Source organism: Capra hircus, chromosome 21, assembly GCF_001704415.2.
Source record: "Capra hircus breed San Clemente chromosome 21, ASM170441v1, whole genome shotgun sequence".
NCBI lineage: Eukaryota > Metazoa > Chordata > Mammalia > Artiodactyla > Bovidae > Capra > Capra hircus.
In genome coordinates, this window is record NC_030828.1 from 24,358,730 (window position 1) to 24,372,797 (window position 14,068).

The window sequence follows — 14,068 nt, forward strand, 5'->3', positions numbered from 1 at the left end:
ACCTCTGGCTCCTCGCCTGAAAAGCAAGGTAATAATGGAGCCCACCTCATAGGATTGTTACACAGGTTCAATGGCTTGATCTCTTGTCAGGTGCTTAGGACAGTGCCAAGCACATGGAGTTCTTCCACAGACAGACACAAAACCCAGCTGAAATGCTTGTTCGTGAGCTGGCACCCTACTTGGTTGAAAATCCAGGCGCATTGTATTTAGATTCCCTTGCTGATCTTTTGACAATGCCAAGACTGTGTCTCCACCAAAGAATAAGAAGTATATAAAGACAATAAACCCAAACTCTAGTTTTAAAACTAAATGAAGATGTTTAGAGGTGAATCAACATCAGAAGCAAATGATTAAAATGAGATTTGTAATTAGTATGCCAATTACTCATGTTCTTTCTAAACCTTTAGTCTCAGATGTTTTTTTTCTTAAAGGTTTCCATAAAGGAAAAAACTTCAAGAATTTGCCTCCCAGTAGAGTCAACTCTGGACAACCAAGTTACCCACAGATAAGCCTCCAGACCCTTTTGTGAGACAGTACATGGCACCTGAATAGACGGGGGACTGAGCGAGTCTGAACCCAGTGGGAAGGGTCATGCATTGCCTCTATGGCTGCAGCCTGCTTGCTGAATGGCACGGCAGGCTCCCAGCCACACCCACTGTGAATATGTCCCACAGCTGCTTCCAGTTTCTCTGATGTTTAGGTAACTATACACAACATACAGAGCTACAGATCAGGTATCTTCTGAGAAACACAAGGCATTTCTCGAAACTTTCACTGGGGATCTTCTAACAACAGCAGTAATAAATGCAACAAAGAGGCCCACAGCTTTTGATGTGCGAGGCACTGCTCTACACCCTCTGCAGAGATTACTTCATGTAAGTAATCCTTGCAGCAACTCTATGAGGAAGGTACTGTTACTTAACAGAAGAGGAAACAAAGAGGTTAAGTAACCAAGGTCACTGAACTAATCAGTGACAGACCGAGAGCTGAACCAGTCTGCTTCCAGAGCTCACGTTCTTAACCATATTAACTACATCTTTTCAGGGATAAATTCTTCCACTGATAGAAATGGCTAATGAGTAGATCTAAGCAGCCTGTAATAAAGTTCATATGGGTTTCCAAAATATCTTAAAGGAAAACCCAAGTGAACTTTTTGGCCAACTCAGTACTTTTCAAATTGGACTTGAAACTTTAATTTTACATGGAAAGAGACTTGGGTTATGAATAAGTCCCCAGTGGGATTCTTTGGTGCCAAATGTGTCGTGGTTTTACTGTATTTTACTTCAGCTCTTGATTTATCTGATTTCTGAAGGCAGCAGGCTTGGCAGATTCCTAAATGGTCTGAAATGAGGGCCCTCATAACTACTAGCTATGTCTTCTGTTGACTTGTACTGACCTAGAAGCTTTTCAAATATTTTTTTCTTAAGTTGCAGGTTCTTGGGAGTTTACTAGATCTTCCAGTAAAAGCAGATTTTTATAAACTCAGTGGGATCATGAATCCATAAAGCTTCTAAATCAGGAGTGGTAGTTTTTGCAAGCTAGGGGTGCTAGTCAAGCTATGGAGAGTGCTTCTATGAAGAGTGTGTCAAATGTCCTCTCACAATGAGAATTCATTTCATAAACAAGTATTTATTTGCCAAGCAGGAATCACACAACCGTAATTCAGCCTTCTCATTGTCTGCACTGTCTTGTTGCAGTATGATTTCTAGGTCTTCCTGAGGCCAAATGCTCTGAATAGGTAGATGTTACAGCCCAGCTAGGAGCTACGGGTATGTCAGACACATGATTCTCAGGCTATCCCTGTTCTGCTGGTTGGGAGAAACATCCTTCTGACACCTACAGGATCCAGTCCACAGCCTCAGGCTACCTTTACAAATCTGTTGGTGAGGGATAAGCCCAGAGATTTCTGCAAGGCCTGGTGTATGGCTGAAACCATTGCCACTGCCGTCTGCTCTGCGCTCCACACTGCCTTTCCCAGGACTTCTGCTAGAGTCATGGGCTTCCCTGGTGGCTCAGTCAGTAAAGAATCTGCCTGCAATGCAGGAGACCTGGGTTTAATCCCTGGGTCAGGAAGATCCCCTGGAGAAGGGAATGGCAACCCACTCCAGTATTCTTGCCTGGGAAATCCATGGACAGAGGAACCTGGTGGGCTACAGTCCATGGGTTCACAATGAGTCGGACACGACTTGGTGACTAAACCACCACCACCATGTGCTAGAGTCCCAAGTGCCTGTCTGCCAGTTCAGCCTATCTAGCAGGTTTAGTGTGGGGCTGGTCTTAACTGTTACAGATTGAAGCACCTGTTCACCCCAAGCTCTGTCCATCCCAAGGCTCCTGACTGCTGACACTATGTATGACTAGGCCTTGGCCGAGGGCTTCCTGCTTAGTTCTCTGGTTGTCTCCTGAGACCTCACCAGGTTCAGGTCTTGGCCTCACTCCTACCAGCCTCCTAGCTGGTGACACTCAGTGTTCCTACATCAGGGCCTGGTGTGGGGCAGACCAGGGGACACAGCATGCAGAGGAAGCCAGCCTGGGCAGGCAAAGCACACGGGCAGTGAGTAGATGCTACACCCTGAACAATCTAATCAAGGGACCAGTAAGAGCTGGGGGAGGCCCTCAGTACCCTCTAACTACTGCACACTCCAGCATTTAAAAGCTTCCTCAGTCTTTTCAAATCTATTCAGCCCACAAAGCCCAGAGCTCAGGTGTCACTGCCTTCTACCCCCAGCAGGTCCTCTGCCTCATCCATGCCATGTACAAAGCCCTACTCTATGCTGTAGGATGCTGGGGCTTAATTCACTGTTTGCAAGAGGAGAGGGACAGGACAGTGGGGAAGAATATGGGCTCTGGGGCCACATGGGATTCTGAATTCCTCTTCTGCCACTTCGTAATGTTGTGACCTTAGGCAAGTAACAACTAGCCTGAGTTCCACTTGCTTATCTTTAAGTGAGGCTTAAAAAAAAAAAAATTGCCGAGACGATACTCTGTTCAGCACACAGTTCCTTCCTCTGAAGCACACGGGGAGACCACATGTATCAGCTTCCTTTGCAGTTGGGTCCATGCCAGGCCTGACTTTTGAAAACATCCCACATGATCTTTGCACAAGCATAAATAAAACTTGAGTAGTTGCTCCTCCAGCAGAGCATACGACCTGCCTTTGCACAAGTAGGTGAGTAGAACACAGCGTGGCTTGCCTTGCATGAAGCAAGGTAATGAGAGCCCAGACTACAACGGAGCTGTTTAAAAAAAAAAAAAAAAAAAGTGGCAGATTTGCAGACTTCCGTAGTAGTCAAATGGTTGAGACTCTGTGCTTCCAATGCAGGGGGCACAGGTTTGATCCCTGATTGGGGAACTAAGACCCCACATGCTGCATGGCCAAAAGAAAAAAAGTGGTGGGTTTGAGAATTACTCTGGAGTGGGAACTAACCAGACCTAGTAATGGGCTACAGATAGAGGATGAGGGAGTGGTAAGTGTGAAGAATTACTCCAAGTGTTTAACCTGAGCTGCTAGACACCACATAGGACTATTTACAGAGATGGGGGAAGTGGAAGAAAAGTGGGCAGGACCAGGAGTCCTATCTTAGACATAAATCTGAGATGTCAGAGACTCGAGAATTAAATACAGGAATCAAAACAGTCTGAGCTAAAGATAGAAATTTGAAAGCCATCATCTTATAGTGGGTATTAAAAGATATGGAAATAAAGACCCAAAAACCAAGGCCTGAGAAATAGAGTAATTCAGAGGTCTGCAAGGAGGGCAAATACTAGTTCTCTTTCCTTGTGTCCTCCAAGCAAAGGACAGGAACCATGACTGGATACTGCATCAACCTATTTAAGCTCTAATTCCGTAATTAAGAAGCACATCAGATTGGAAAGATTGAGCCCACTGTATTAACCTATAAATGCCATTACCATTCTTAAACTCTGTAAATTCCAGTGTATCTTTTTGCCAGCAGGATTATTTATACCATGGATATCATTAACCATATATGCTGAGAGCTTCCAGATAAACCTCATTATTAGGCCTGCTTGACAAGAGCAAGACAAAGATAATGATTCTAAAAGATGAGTTCATCTGGGGTTTTTTTATTTATGTATTCATGCCAAGTTCCTTCAGTAATGTCCAACTCTGCAACCCAATGGACTGTAGCCCTCCTGGCTCCTCTGTCCATGGGATTTTCCAGGCAAAGAATACTGGAGTGGTTTACCATGCCCTCCTCCAGGGGATATTCCCAATCCAGAGATTAAACCAGCATCTCCTCTACCTCCTGCACTGGCAAGCAGGTTCCTTACCACTAGCGCCACCTGGGAAGCCCGTTTTTTAAATTATTATAGGAAAAAAAGTAATTTTCTTCCTTGTTTCTAACATCAGTTGGTTTGATAGGTTATCTTATAAAAACTATGCTTTATATGATGCTTCCATCAATAATTTCACTTCCAGTTCCATGAAGTGAGTGTTCACTGAACACCTACTCTAAGCCAGAGGCCTGGCTGAGTAGCAGAAGGGAGGAATGGAATGACAGGCCCTGTTTTCCAGGAGCTGAACTTTGTTAAAAACCAGTTTCCCTGGTCCTGTGTAGGATAAGATAGTGGACTTCCGAAACGTTAAATTCAGACAGACATCTTAAAGATAACAGCTCTCAATTCTCTTTTAGTAACTGTGGTGCTCAGAGACTGTGAAACAGCAGTAGAAAATGGCAGTGCCGCTCGCCGGGTACGTGACCTTGAACAAATCATTTAATCCTGCTCGCTCAGTTTCCTCATCTGTATGACTGGATGGCGCACCTACCAGATAGTTAATTTTGAGATTTAAATAATGCAGAAACATATTCTAAAGAACTGTCAAGCAAAGAGGACGACATATCTAATAACTATTTCCTTCTCTAACACACAGGACAGAGGTATTTTTTTTAGATGCCCAACAATGACAGCCAGCTCTCCAGTAAACAGCATATTCTCAGTACCTGAGCTAGACCTCCAGCATGTATCAGGGTTATATCGGGCATCCAGAAGCATCCAGGAACCACCAAGCCATAAAGTGCAATCACAAAGTAAGGGACGGAATAGAACAGATAGGCCAGCATCTGCACAGAACAGAGAAATAATGCCATCAGTAAATGGCAGTTAACCTAGCCTAATGAACACACACACACAAAACACTTTCAGCTGAGAAAATGTTAACTCCTCTTTCCTACATGGTATCACATTTTCCTGTTATTAAAGAAAATTAGAAAAACCTTAGGCTTCACAACCACCTGACCTGGATTTTAGGATAAGCAGCAGGATCCTTTAGGTACGGCTCCTGAAATTGCGTATATAATCGGCAGAGCTCAGCTGGGCAATCCAAGGCAATCTAAGAACAAAAATGAGTTCATTATAAGAGACAGTCACATCTGGTCCTTAGGTTTGCTGATAAGGCTAAATGTGCCAAGTTTAGTCACAAGCTGCTTTCTGTGTAACAAAAGCTACTTCAGAAGCTCATCAGTAAAAGGGAGAGAACATAAATACAGATTAAAGAGATCAAGTAGAGGATAACAGTGGAGAAGGAAATGGAAACTAATTCTCTGTACCTGGGTATCTTTCTCATGTTGAGTTTAAACATCTAGGTTTGGCTAACTAAAACACAGCTTGTTTTAAATGATCAGCTTCCCTTTTCCCGGGAATAACTAGCCAACTAGTCCCTGCAGGAAGAATAGTACATTTCTATACCAGATTCATCTTAACTATGCTGAGTCCCCTCTAACCCACTTCCCTGAGGCACCACTCCTGGTGTCCTTAACCATAAATGTTGTCCCACTTAAGTAATACATGAACACGTCAGTGGCGGAATTGGTTAAAATGGATCCCAACCTTAAAGCCCCACCTTCCAAGGGTATACGCTTTACCCATGTTTTTCTCATGTGCACAGGGGCATGCAGATGGCTGTGCAAGAAAACAGTTGCAGCTCATTTTTATTGTTGCTGTTTTTCTTTGACTTGAGGAATTACAGCAACCAACCAGATATGGTTATCAGTGCTCTGGTCTGAGCAAAGCCTCTGCCCTGCTTTCTCCTTTACATCCTTTCCCTAGGCCACTCCTACCAGCTGACTCTGTTCCAGGAAGTTTTTGACGATCCACAGAGGGAGACAGCGCTGAGGACTACTCTCCCTGACCTACCAGTCGTACAGGCCCCTTACAGCCCAAGAACCCCAAAATAATGAATCAGGTGCATCAGTTTACATTTAGCATTCTGCCCCCAACTGCTATGCAATGCCAGCAGGCTTAGAACAGTAATTGTCATTGCAGCTGAATATAATTAACCATATAATTCTGGCTGCTCAAATTTATTGCTACTGAGGATAAACCATGAAACTGGGATACTCTGAAGGACCCTTAAATAGAGCAGTCACTTACTGAGTACTTTTTAGGTATAAGGCCCTCTGCAAGTGTCTGATGTGTCATCATTTAATCTTCAAACAATACTCTAAGGTAGGTACTCTTATTTTATAGAGGAAGAAACTGAGGATCAGAGAGGTTAAGTGATGTTTCCGAGACCACACAGCCAGGAAACAGCCAGGAGTCTGACAGCTTCCTCTGATAGCCTGTCCTCAATCCCATCTCCCTGCTCCTGAGAACACATGGATGCTCTATGCCAGCTTGATTAGAGTCTTAAGTCACCACCCTTAACAAAGAGATTTCAAACAGAAACATCAAACAAATGAAAAGAATGAGAGGAATGGCTAATTTTTCAGGAGCCTTAAAGATTAATTGGTGGAGAGCTTGATCTGAGGACCTCAAGAAGATGGCATGAAACAGCCCAGAAGGGACCACACTTTGGGAGGAGAGGTTTGGGGTGAGGGTAGGAGGGTAGCAGGAAGCAGGTCCAGGCCTCTAGGCTCTAATTTGTTGTTTAGTTGCTCAGTCACGTCTGACATTTTTGCAACCCCATGGACTGTAGCCCTCCAGGCTCCTCTGTCCATGGGATTTCCCAGGCAAGAATACTGGACTAGGTTGTCATTTTCTTCTCCACCAGGCTCTAATAGGAAGTATGTTTTGTTAGTGCCATGGAAAATCTGATTTTAAAGTTTTTTTTTATGTTATTGTGGCCCCTTATGCTTACCAAGCCTCTAAACACGCAAAATCCAGTTGCCAGAAGGAGACATAAAACCAACATTAAATCAAAAGGTCTTCTCAGCAGGTCTTTTGCTTGGACCTCTTGAATGACCTAAAATAGAGTTGGTAACTGATGAGGTGCCAAAGAATAATCTGAGATCTACTGAAACAAAGATACCGTGACAAGAGAATTTCCAAGATTCAAAACCACTAACAAGGTAATTTAGGAAAATAATTCCTCTCCCCAAGTCTCAGTTGCTCATCAGTGAAATGAGGAGATTGGGCCTAGTGATCTTGAAGGGCCCTTCTGCTTCTATGAGGCCATATTTTTTTAATAGCATTTTTATGATCTTAAGTGTAAAATACACTCATCTTTAAAATAAACCAGTAACCCATCATACTACTATTAACACTTGTTGTATTTTCCAGTCACAAATACATAGTTATATATAATACTACATGTGTAAGTATATATAATTTTGTTTTTTTGCCTTTCACTACCTATAAGTACTTAACCATATTGTTAAAAGTTCCATTGTTGGATATTTAGGCATTTTCACTGTTTATACTTAATGCAATGACAAGCAACTTTGTACATAAATCTCTGACAGAATGGCTGATGATTTTCTTAGGATACAGCCCTCAAAGTAGAATTACTAAGGTTAAAAAGTTAAACTTGTTAACGTTGATAACATTGCCAAGTGGCTTTGCAGAGTGACTCAGAATTTGTATTCGTATCAGCAATGTATAACTGCCTATTTCTCCCTGGCCATCACTGTGTTTTAACATTTAAAAAAAAAATTAATAGTCTGTGTGTCTTACAACATGAACAGTACAGATATGCTAGCCTGGAGCCATCAGTGTCAGTGAAGCAAGGAGGAAGGCTATGGTTTGCTGTTGTTTAGTCACTAAGTTGTATCTGACTCTTTGTGACCGCGTGGACTGTAGCCCACCAGGCTCCTCTGTCCACGGGATTCTCCAGGCAAGAATACAGGAGTGGGTTGCCATTTCCTCCTCCAGGGAATTTTCCTGACCCAAGAATCAAACCTACATCTCCTGCATTGTAGGCAGATTCTTTGCCACTGAACCACTGGGGAAGCCTTTAAGGATATGGTTACTGTCTGCTTGTTTTTTTAACAACCACCTTATTCCTCAAAAGGGTATAAGGGGGCACCACTTATCAATGTCCCAAGCTGAGTTTACATAGCATGTGTCCAAACATTCACAAATGAAGTGTTTGTAAATTAAAATGTATTTTAATGAATTCTATTGTAAGTCTTTTTATAAAATGAAGAATCATGTTCTGATTATCTCTAGTAACTCATATTTTCATGTATCAATTTTGCTTAAGGATCTAATACCTATGAAAGGAAGAGGAACTTAGAAAGGTGTCACTAGCTTAGACTGAAGACCTTAACAGAGTACCTGCTGGGCCAATATTGTTTCACCTTGACCACCTTAGCTGTGACTGGAAGGGAGGTATCTCAGAAGATGTCCTGCAGCCAGTCTCCATGTGCCTGGATCTCCTGGTAATCAGACCCTCTGACTGTGTGCTACCTGGAACAGCAGTCTCTCTCCAGCCTCCCTCTGGGGCAGCAGTGCATAGATAGCGCTGAAAGAGGTGCCCAGGTGCTCAAACTCCAGGCCATTAGCAGCCCCCAGATAAACTTCACATGCTGGGCAATAATGCGAAATCTAATGGGAAGAGCCAGTGTAACCTGTGGCACCGGAAGTTCCAAAAAGCATGGCCCAGCCAATCAAAGCAGATCTAATCACACAGAAGCAGACCATTCTAGCCGCCATAATAAGGTGTGAACCACTGCTGCAGAATCAACATAGTCATGCTGACGGACTGCCCCGAAGGCTACAGTCCCTGGAGGCCTGGTCTAGTCCAATAGCTGGTGGATACAAGTGACCTCTGAGTTTGAGAACAGGTTTACATTTAAATTAATAAAATCACCTTTGAGGGATAATTATAATTTTCTGATGGCTGGTTATAGATTCTGAAACCAGCCCAGACAGGAAGACAAGTATATGGTATGCTTAAGAAAAAGGCAGGGCAAATACGTGTTCCATACTTCCCTATTTAAAAGAAAGAAAAAGAAAAAGTCAAAAGTTTACCAAAAGTATATCCACATACATGTAACATGTAGGATCCCTCCCCATCTCAAGTCATCTAAAATCCTAATATGGACCAGACAGTATTTTAAAGGAGACCAGAAGCATAGGTTAATTTAAAACTATTAGGTATTTGTTAACAGGTATGCCTTATTTACAGTACTTTAAAAGTAGACTTAATATAATATCCTGATTTCTGGCACACATAAATAACTTATATATCAGCTTTCAAGAATCTTAATTTTCAAGTATATTTATCATGTGCCCACTGTGTGTCGAGTTAAATATAATACAAAGAGATGTAAGAAATATTTTCATAGTGAATGTAGTGACAAACCCAGTATTTACCCCACTAGATCTTTCTAGAAGTCATGAATCACTGATATTAGTCTAGTTGTTCAGTGTACACTTTTGAAAATTGCTCAACAGCATTTCTTAAAAGGAAAGTTGGAAGGGAAAAGAAGTAACTGCAAAACAGCTCTTTGGTAAACTTGGAATTTCTTGGTTCTATCACAACCAAAATAGCTTCCCTATTTAAAAATTATTCCCATTGTTTCAGAAAAGAAAAGTGAATTTTAAGATAAAGTTTCTTACCGACAATGTTTCCTGGCACAAAAACAACAATGCTCATAATAATAGATCCGACCCAATATAGGCCAATGGTTCTATAACTTTCCCTGTAATGAAAAAAATCCTGACTTAGCACACTTGTTTTAGAATACTGTTAGTATAAGATGCTCCACAATTGATCTCTGTTGTAACTAGTAAAGTACGTGAATCGAAAATGTACTGAATCAAGATTAATAAACCCAGTACAAGGAACCCTGGTGATTGAACAAATTGCATTTCCCTATGTGATGAGCTCTAGAATCCTCTTTATGTCCTTTTGCATAGGAAATTATGATTACTACACCAGTCTTCTGTTCAACCACACTATGGTCATCACTTTCGAAGGAGGCCTGCATTTCACTATTATTTGTGAAACTCATAGCATGAAAGGGAAAAGAAGGTTCAAAGAAGAAAATTTGATCCATTTTAAAAATCATTTTAAGTATGAGTAGTAGGATGCTAATAAATGGACTTTCCCAGGTATTACAGAATTTCAGTCAAAGTCCCAAAGATAAATACAATAAGTGACACATAATCCATGTTCAGAAGGAGCTGCTAGACACATACCTCTAATCTTAACAGGTGATGTTGGCAAAAAGTTTCTGCAACCAATAAGTGACAACCCAAGATGGTTAGATCGCATCACAGACTCAATAGACATGAGTCTAAGCAAACTCCGGGAGATGGTGAAGGCCAAGGAAGCCTGGTGTGCTGCAGTCTGTGGCGTCACAGAGTCAGACACGACTTAGGGACCAAATAACAAGTGACAGCCCACCTCCATAAGGGACTCAGAGAAATTTAAAAAGGGATTCTCTATTGGGATAGAGAAGTGAAGAATACTGTGTGCTTTCTGCCCTGCCCTACCCGCCAAGCCCAATGTATCAGATCCCAGGAGGCCCATTCACAATGACTGGGACTGTCAGCAGGGGGCAAATCAGAATCTTCTTCCCCAACAGGACCACAGAAATGCTGGCCCACTCCTGGCAGGAGGCAGAGCCTGAGCATTCTCAGCAACACCTGCTGTGTTCCCTGGAGCTTGGGAACAGTCATGAAGAGATGGGCAAGAGCCTAGAGAAGTCCAGAAATTAGCTGGGACTATCTTGGGAGTGGACAACTGGGGGCTGGAGAGAGGCACAGGACAGTTGGTCAAGCTGAATTTCAACCCTGTGAGAAGCAAGAATGTGAGACTTTAACCTGGAGCCAAAGGCAGGCCTGGGAAGGTAGGTGGACTTGAGACATCTTTAAAGGACTCCACCTCAAGGGTATACCTTCTGGGTTATAGGGGTTCCAGCAGAAAGAAGCTGTGGGTGTACCCCATGGGCAGAAGAGTCGCACAATTTCAGTCCAAAAGAGCATTGCTCATGTCAGGGATCAGGGTAGTGCAGAGGCATCTATGGTGCGTGTGTCTTTAAGTCACTTCAGTCGTGTCCGACTCTTTGCAGCCCTATCGACTGTACCCCGCCAGGCTTCTCTGTCCATGAGATTTCCCAGGCCAGAATCCTAGAGTGGGTTGCCATGCCCTCCCCTAGGGGATCTTCCCAACCCAGGGATCGAACCCATGTCTCTTATGTCTCCTGCATTGGCAGGTGGGTTCTTTACCACTAGTGCCACCTGGGAAGCCTGGTTTCTATGGCTGGGGTCTCCAAAGACCCCACACATGTGCCCCACAAGGCAGAGCCAGCATACCACCTGGCTCCCAATACCCAGAAAAGAGCACTGGTCATGTAAGACTGTGCTCCTCTTCCTTAATTCCACGTACACACACATGCTCCCAGAGGAGTGAGCTGAGAAGTAATAAAAGGACTGAGCATGTACCCCAGCCTCAGTGCAGACCTCTCAGTCTCAGGGCTAAACCTGAGCTGGAAGGAGAGAGAGAGCTCTGAACTGAAAGGAGTCTGAAGTTTTGAATTACAATGGGCTTTTACTCCTGGAAATGAAAACATTAAGGGGTCTGCCAGAACTGTCCATCGTGGCAAAAAAAGTGTGTTAGTCACTCAGTCATATCTGACTCCTTGCAACCCCACGGACTGTAGCCTACCAGGCTTCTCTGTCCATGGAATTTCCCAGGCAAGAATACTGGAGTGGGAAGCCATTCCCTCCTCCAGGGGATCTTCCTGACCCAGGGATTGAACCTGGGTCTCCTTCATTGCAGGTAAATCCTTTACCATTTGAGCAACCAGGGAAGCCAGAGGGGCAGTCCAAAGGCATATGTTCAAAAGGGAGTAAGTGATGCAAAGAAAAACAGCCATGTCTCACTTGGTTCCACAGAGCCCTGTACTCATGTCCGTGTGCCCCTCTCTATGTATCTGCCTCTCTATGTATCTGCCTCTGTACATCCCTGTTCCTTACACACTTGCCTATCAGTTGCTAAGGTGACCCAGGCACACCCACCAGGTTAGCCAACTTACTCCCAAGCTATGGCTGCCACCATCACCAGATACATCAAATAATGAGCAGAGCCGTCCCAGTAGCAGATCATATGTCCATAGGCCGTGTTGAGATACGGTTCACCCTGAGGAAAGCATAAGAGGTCCACTGTAGGTAAAACTCAAACATTTCAAAGCAAAATACCAGACCAGTATTGCATGTAAAATAAAACAGCAGAACTAACATGTTCGTCTGCTGAACTGAAACTATTCGGAATCCGAGACAATTACAAAGTTGGTAGCAACATGAAAATATACATGTTTTATATACATATATATGTATACAAATATACAGGACAAGGAAGCCTGGCAGGCTGTAGTCCAGACAAAGAGTCAGACAGGACTTAGTGACTGAACAACAGCAATGAAAATAATACAAGTACCCTGGAGCTGCTCAAACTAGGGTCTGCCGCAGCAGGTGGAATGAGTCTGTGCCTGTCTTATGCTAGGTCTACACAGGTGGGTTGTTGTTCAGTCACTAAGTCGAGTCTGACTCTTTGTGACCCCATGGACTGTAGCCTACCAGGCTCCTCTGTCCATGGGGTTCTCCAGGCAAGGATATTGGAGTGGGTAGCCATCCCCCTCTCTAGGAGATGTTCCTGACCCAGCGATCAAACCCACATCTGCACTGACAGATGGATTCTGTCAGTGTGTACAGTGATGCAAAACAAATGGCACCACAAGCAATCCTGCCCTTGTGGCAAACTCACTGAGGCCAAGTCCAGTCTGTGACTAAGGGTGTTTATCTCTGGCCAGGCAGGGTGGCCAGGGGAGACCCTGCCTGGCCAGAGTCACTTGGCTGACCTTCAAAATTCATGCTGACCCAGCAGCGTGTTGGGCTGCGTGTAAGGAAGGCAGGGCTTTCCCCCGCCATCCCCTATGAAGTCATGGACGGGCTTCACACCCTGCCCCTCATTCAACCTTCCGAGCAGCACCATGGGATAGATACAAGTGACCCCATTTTACAGATGAGCAAACAGAGGTTCCAAGAGGTTACCTGACCTGCCTAAGGTCACATGGCTAATTCCTAGCAGAAACTGTACTACCAAGAAGAGCTGTGGGCTTCCCGGGTGCCTCATTGGTAAAGAATCCACCTGTCAATGCAGGAGATACAGGTTAGATCCCTGGGTCAGGAAGATTCCCTGAGAAGGGAATGGAAATCCACTTTAGTAGTCTTGCCTAGAGAATTTCACGGACAGAGGAACCTGGTGGGCTATAGTCCATGGGAGTCACAAAAGAGTTGGATTTGACTGGGCAACTAAACAACAAAAAGAGGAAGAAATATACTTCCAAGAAATTTTAAGTTTTATAAACACAGATTATATGATGAGCCATTAATACACTTCCTTGTCCCAGGTGCTTTGTGTTTGCAGGCCACTACTCGAAAGCCACTGCCGAACCTGCCTGGGTGCAGTGTCATTCTGGCTCCTCCCCACCCCCTGTCTTCCCTTCTCGCACACCTGTGCTCTCCTGCCTTGTTTCAGATGTCTTCCTAAGATGCCTTAAGACCTTGCCACAATAAGGAAGAGTGCAGATCAACCAGCCCATCCATCAGCCAACCAAGCAGGGAATTTTCTGAGCTTCCCTGGGGCAATGACTGCCTGTCATCTTGCCTCACACAAATCATGTGATCATCACGGGGCAGGGGGTGGGGCGGGGGGAGGGAGGAAACAACATACAAGTCAGACTTTAATACTCACGCCCAGCCCACATCTTTTCTCTCTGATGTGCTTTGATCGAACAATACCATCCAAGGTCATGTTGTTTTGGAGGGGTTTTTTTGGCCATCCCACATGGGAAGTGGGATCTTAGTTCCCCTACCA

The 14,068-nt window shown here is 44.0% G+C and overlaps 1 protein-coding gene across 2 annotated transcripts in view; it reads right to left on the reverse strand.

Annotated features, from left to right (window-relative positions):
- TM6SF1 (transmembrane 6 superfamily member 1) overlaps nt 1–14,068 on the reverse strand; it is a 30,558-nt gene that overhangs the window by 4,523 nt on the left and 11,967 nt on the right. For both annotated transcript variants that reach the window (XM_018066207.1, XM_018066206.1), the window contains exons 4-9: nt 12,228–12,331; nt 9,805–9,887; nt 9,053–9,174; nt 7,100–7,204; nt 5,261–5,353; nt 4,965–5,084 (exon numbers count right to left, since the gene is read on the reverse strand). In XM_018066207.1, coding sequence (XP_017921696.1) covers nt 4,965–5,084; nt 5,261–5,353; nt 7,100–7,204; nt 9,053–9,174; nt 9,805–9,887; nt 12,228–12,331 — 627 coding nt within the window. The remainder of the gene's footprint in view (nt 1–4,964; nt 5,085–5,260; nt 5,354–7,099; nt 7,205–9,052; nt 9,175–9,804; nt 9,888–12,227; nt 12,332–14,068) is intronic.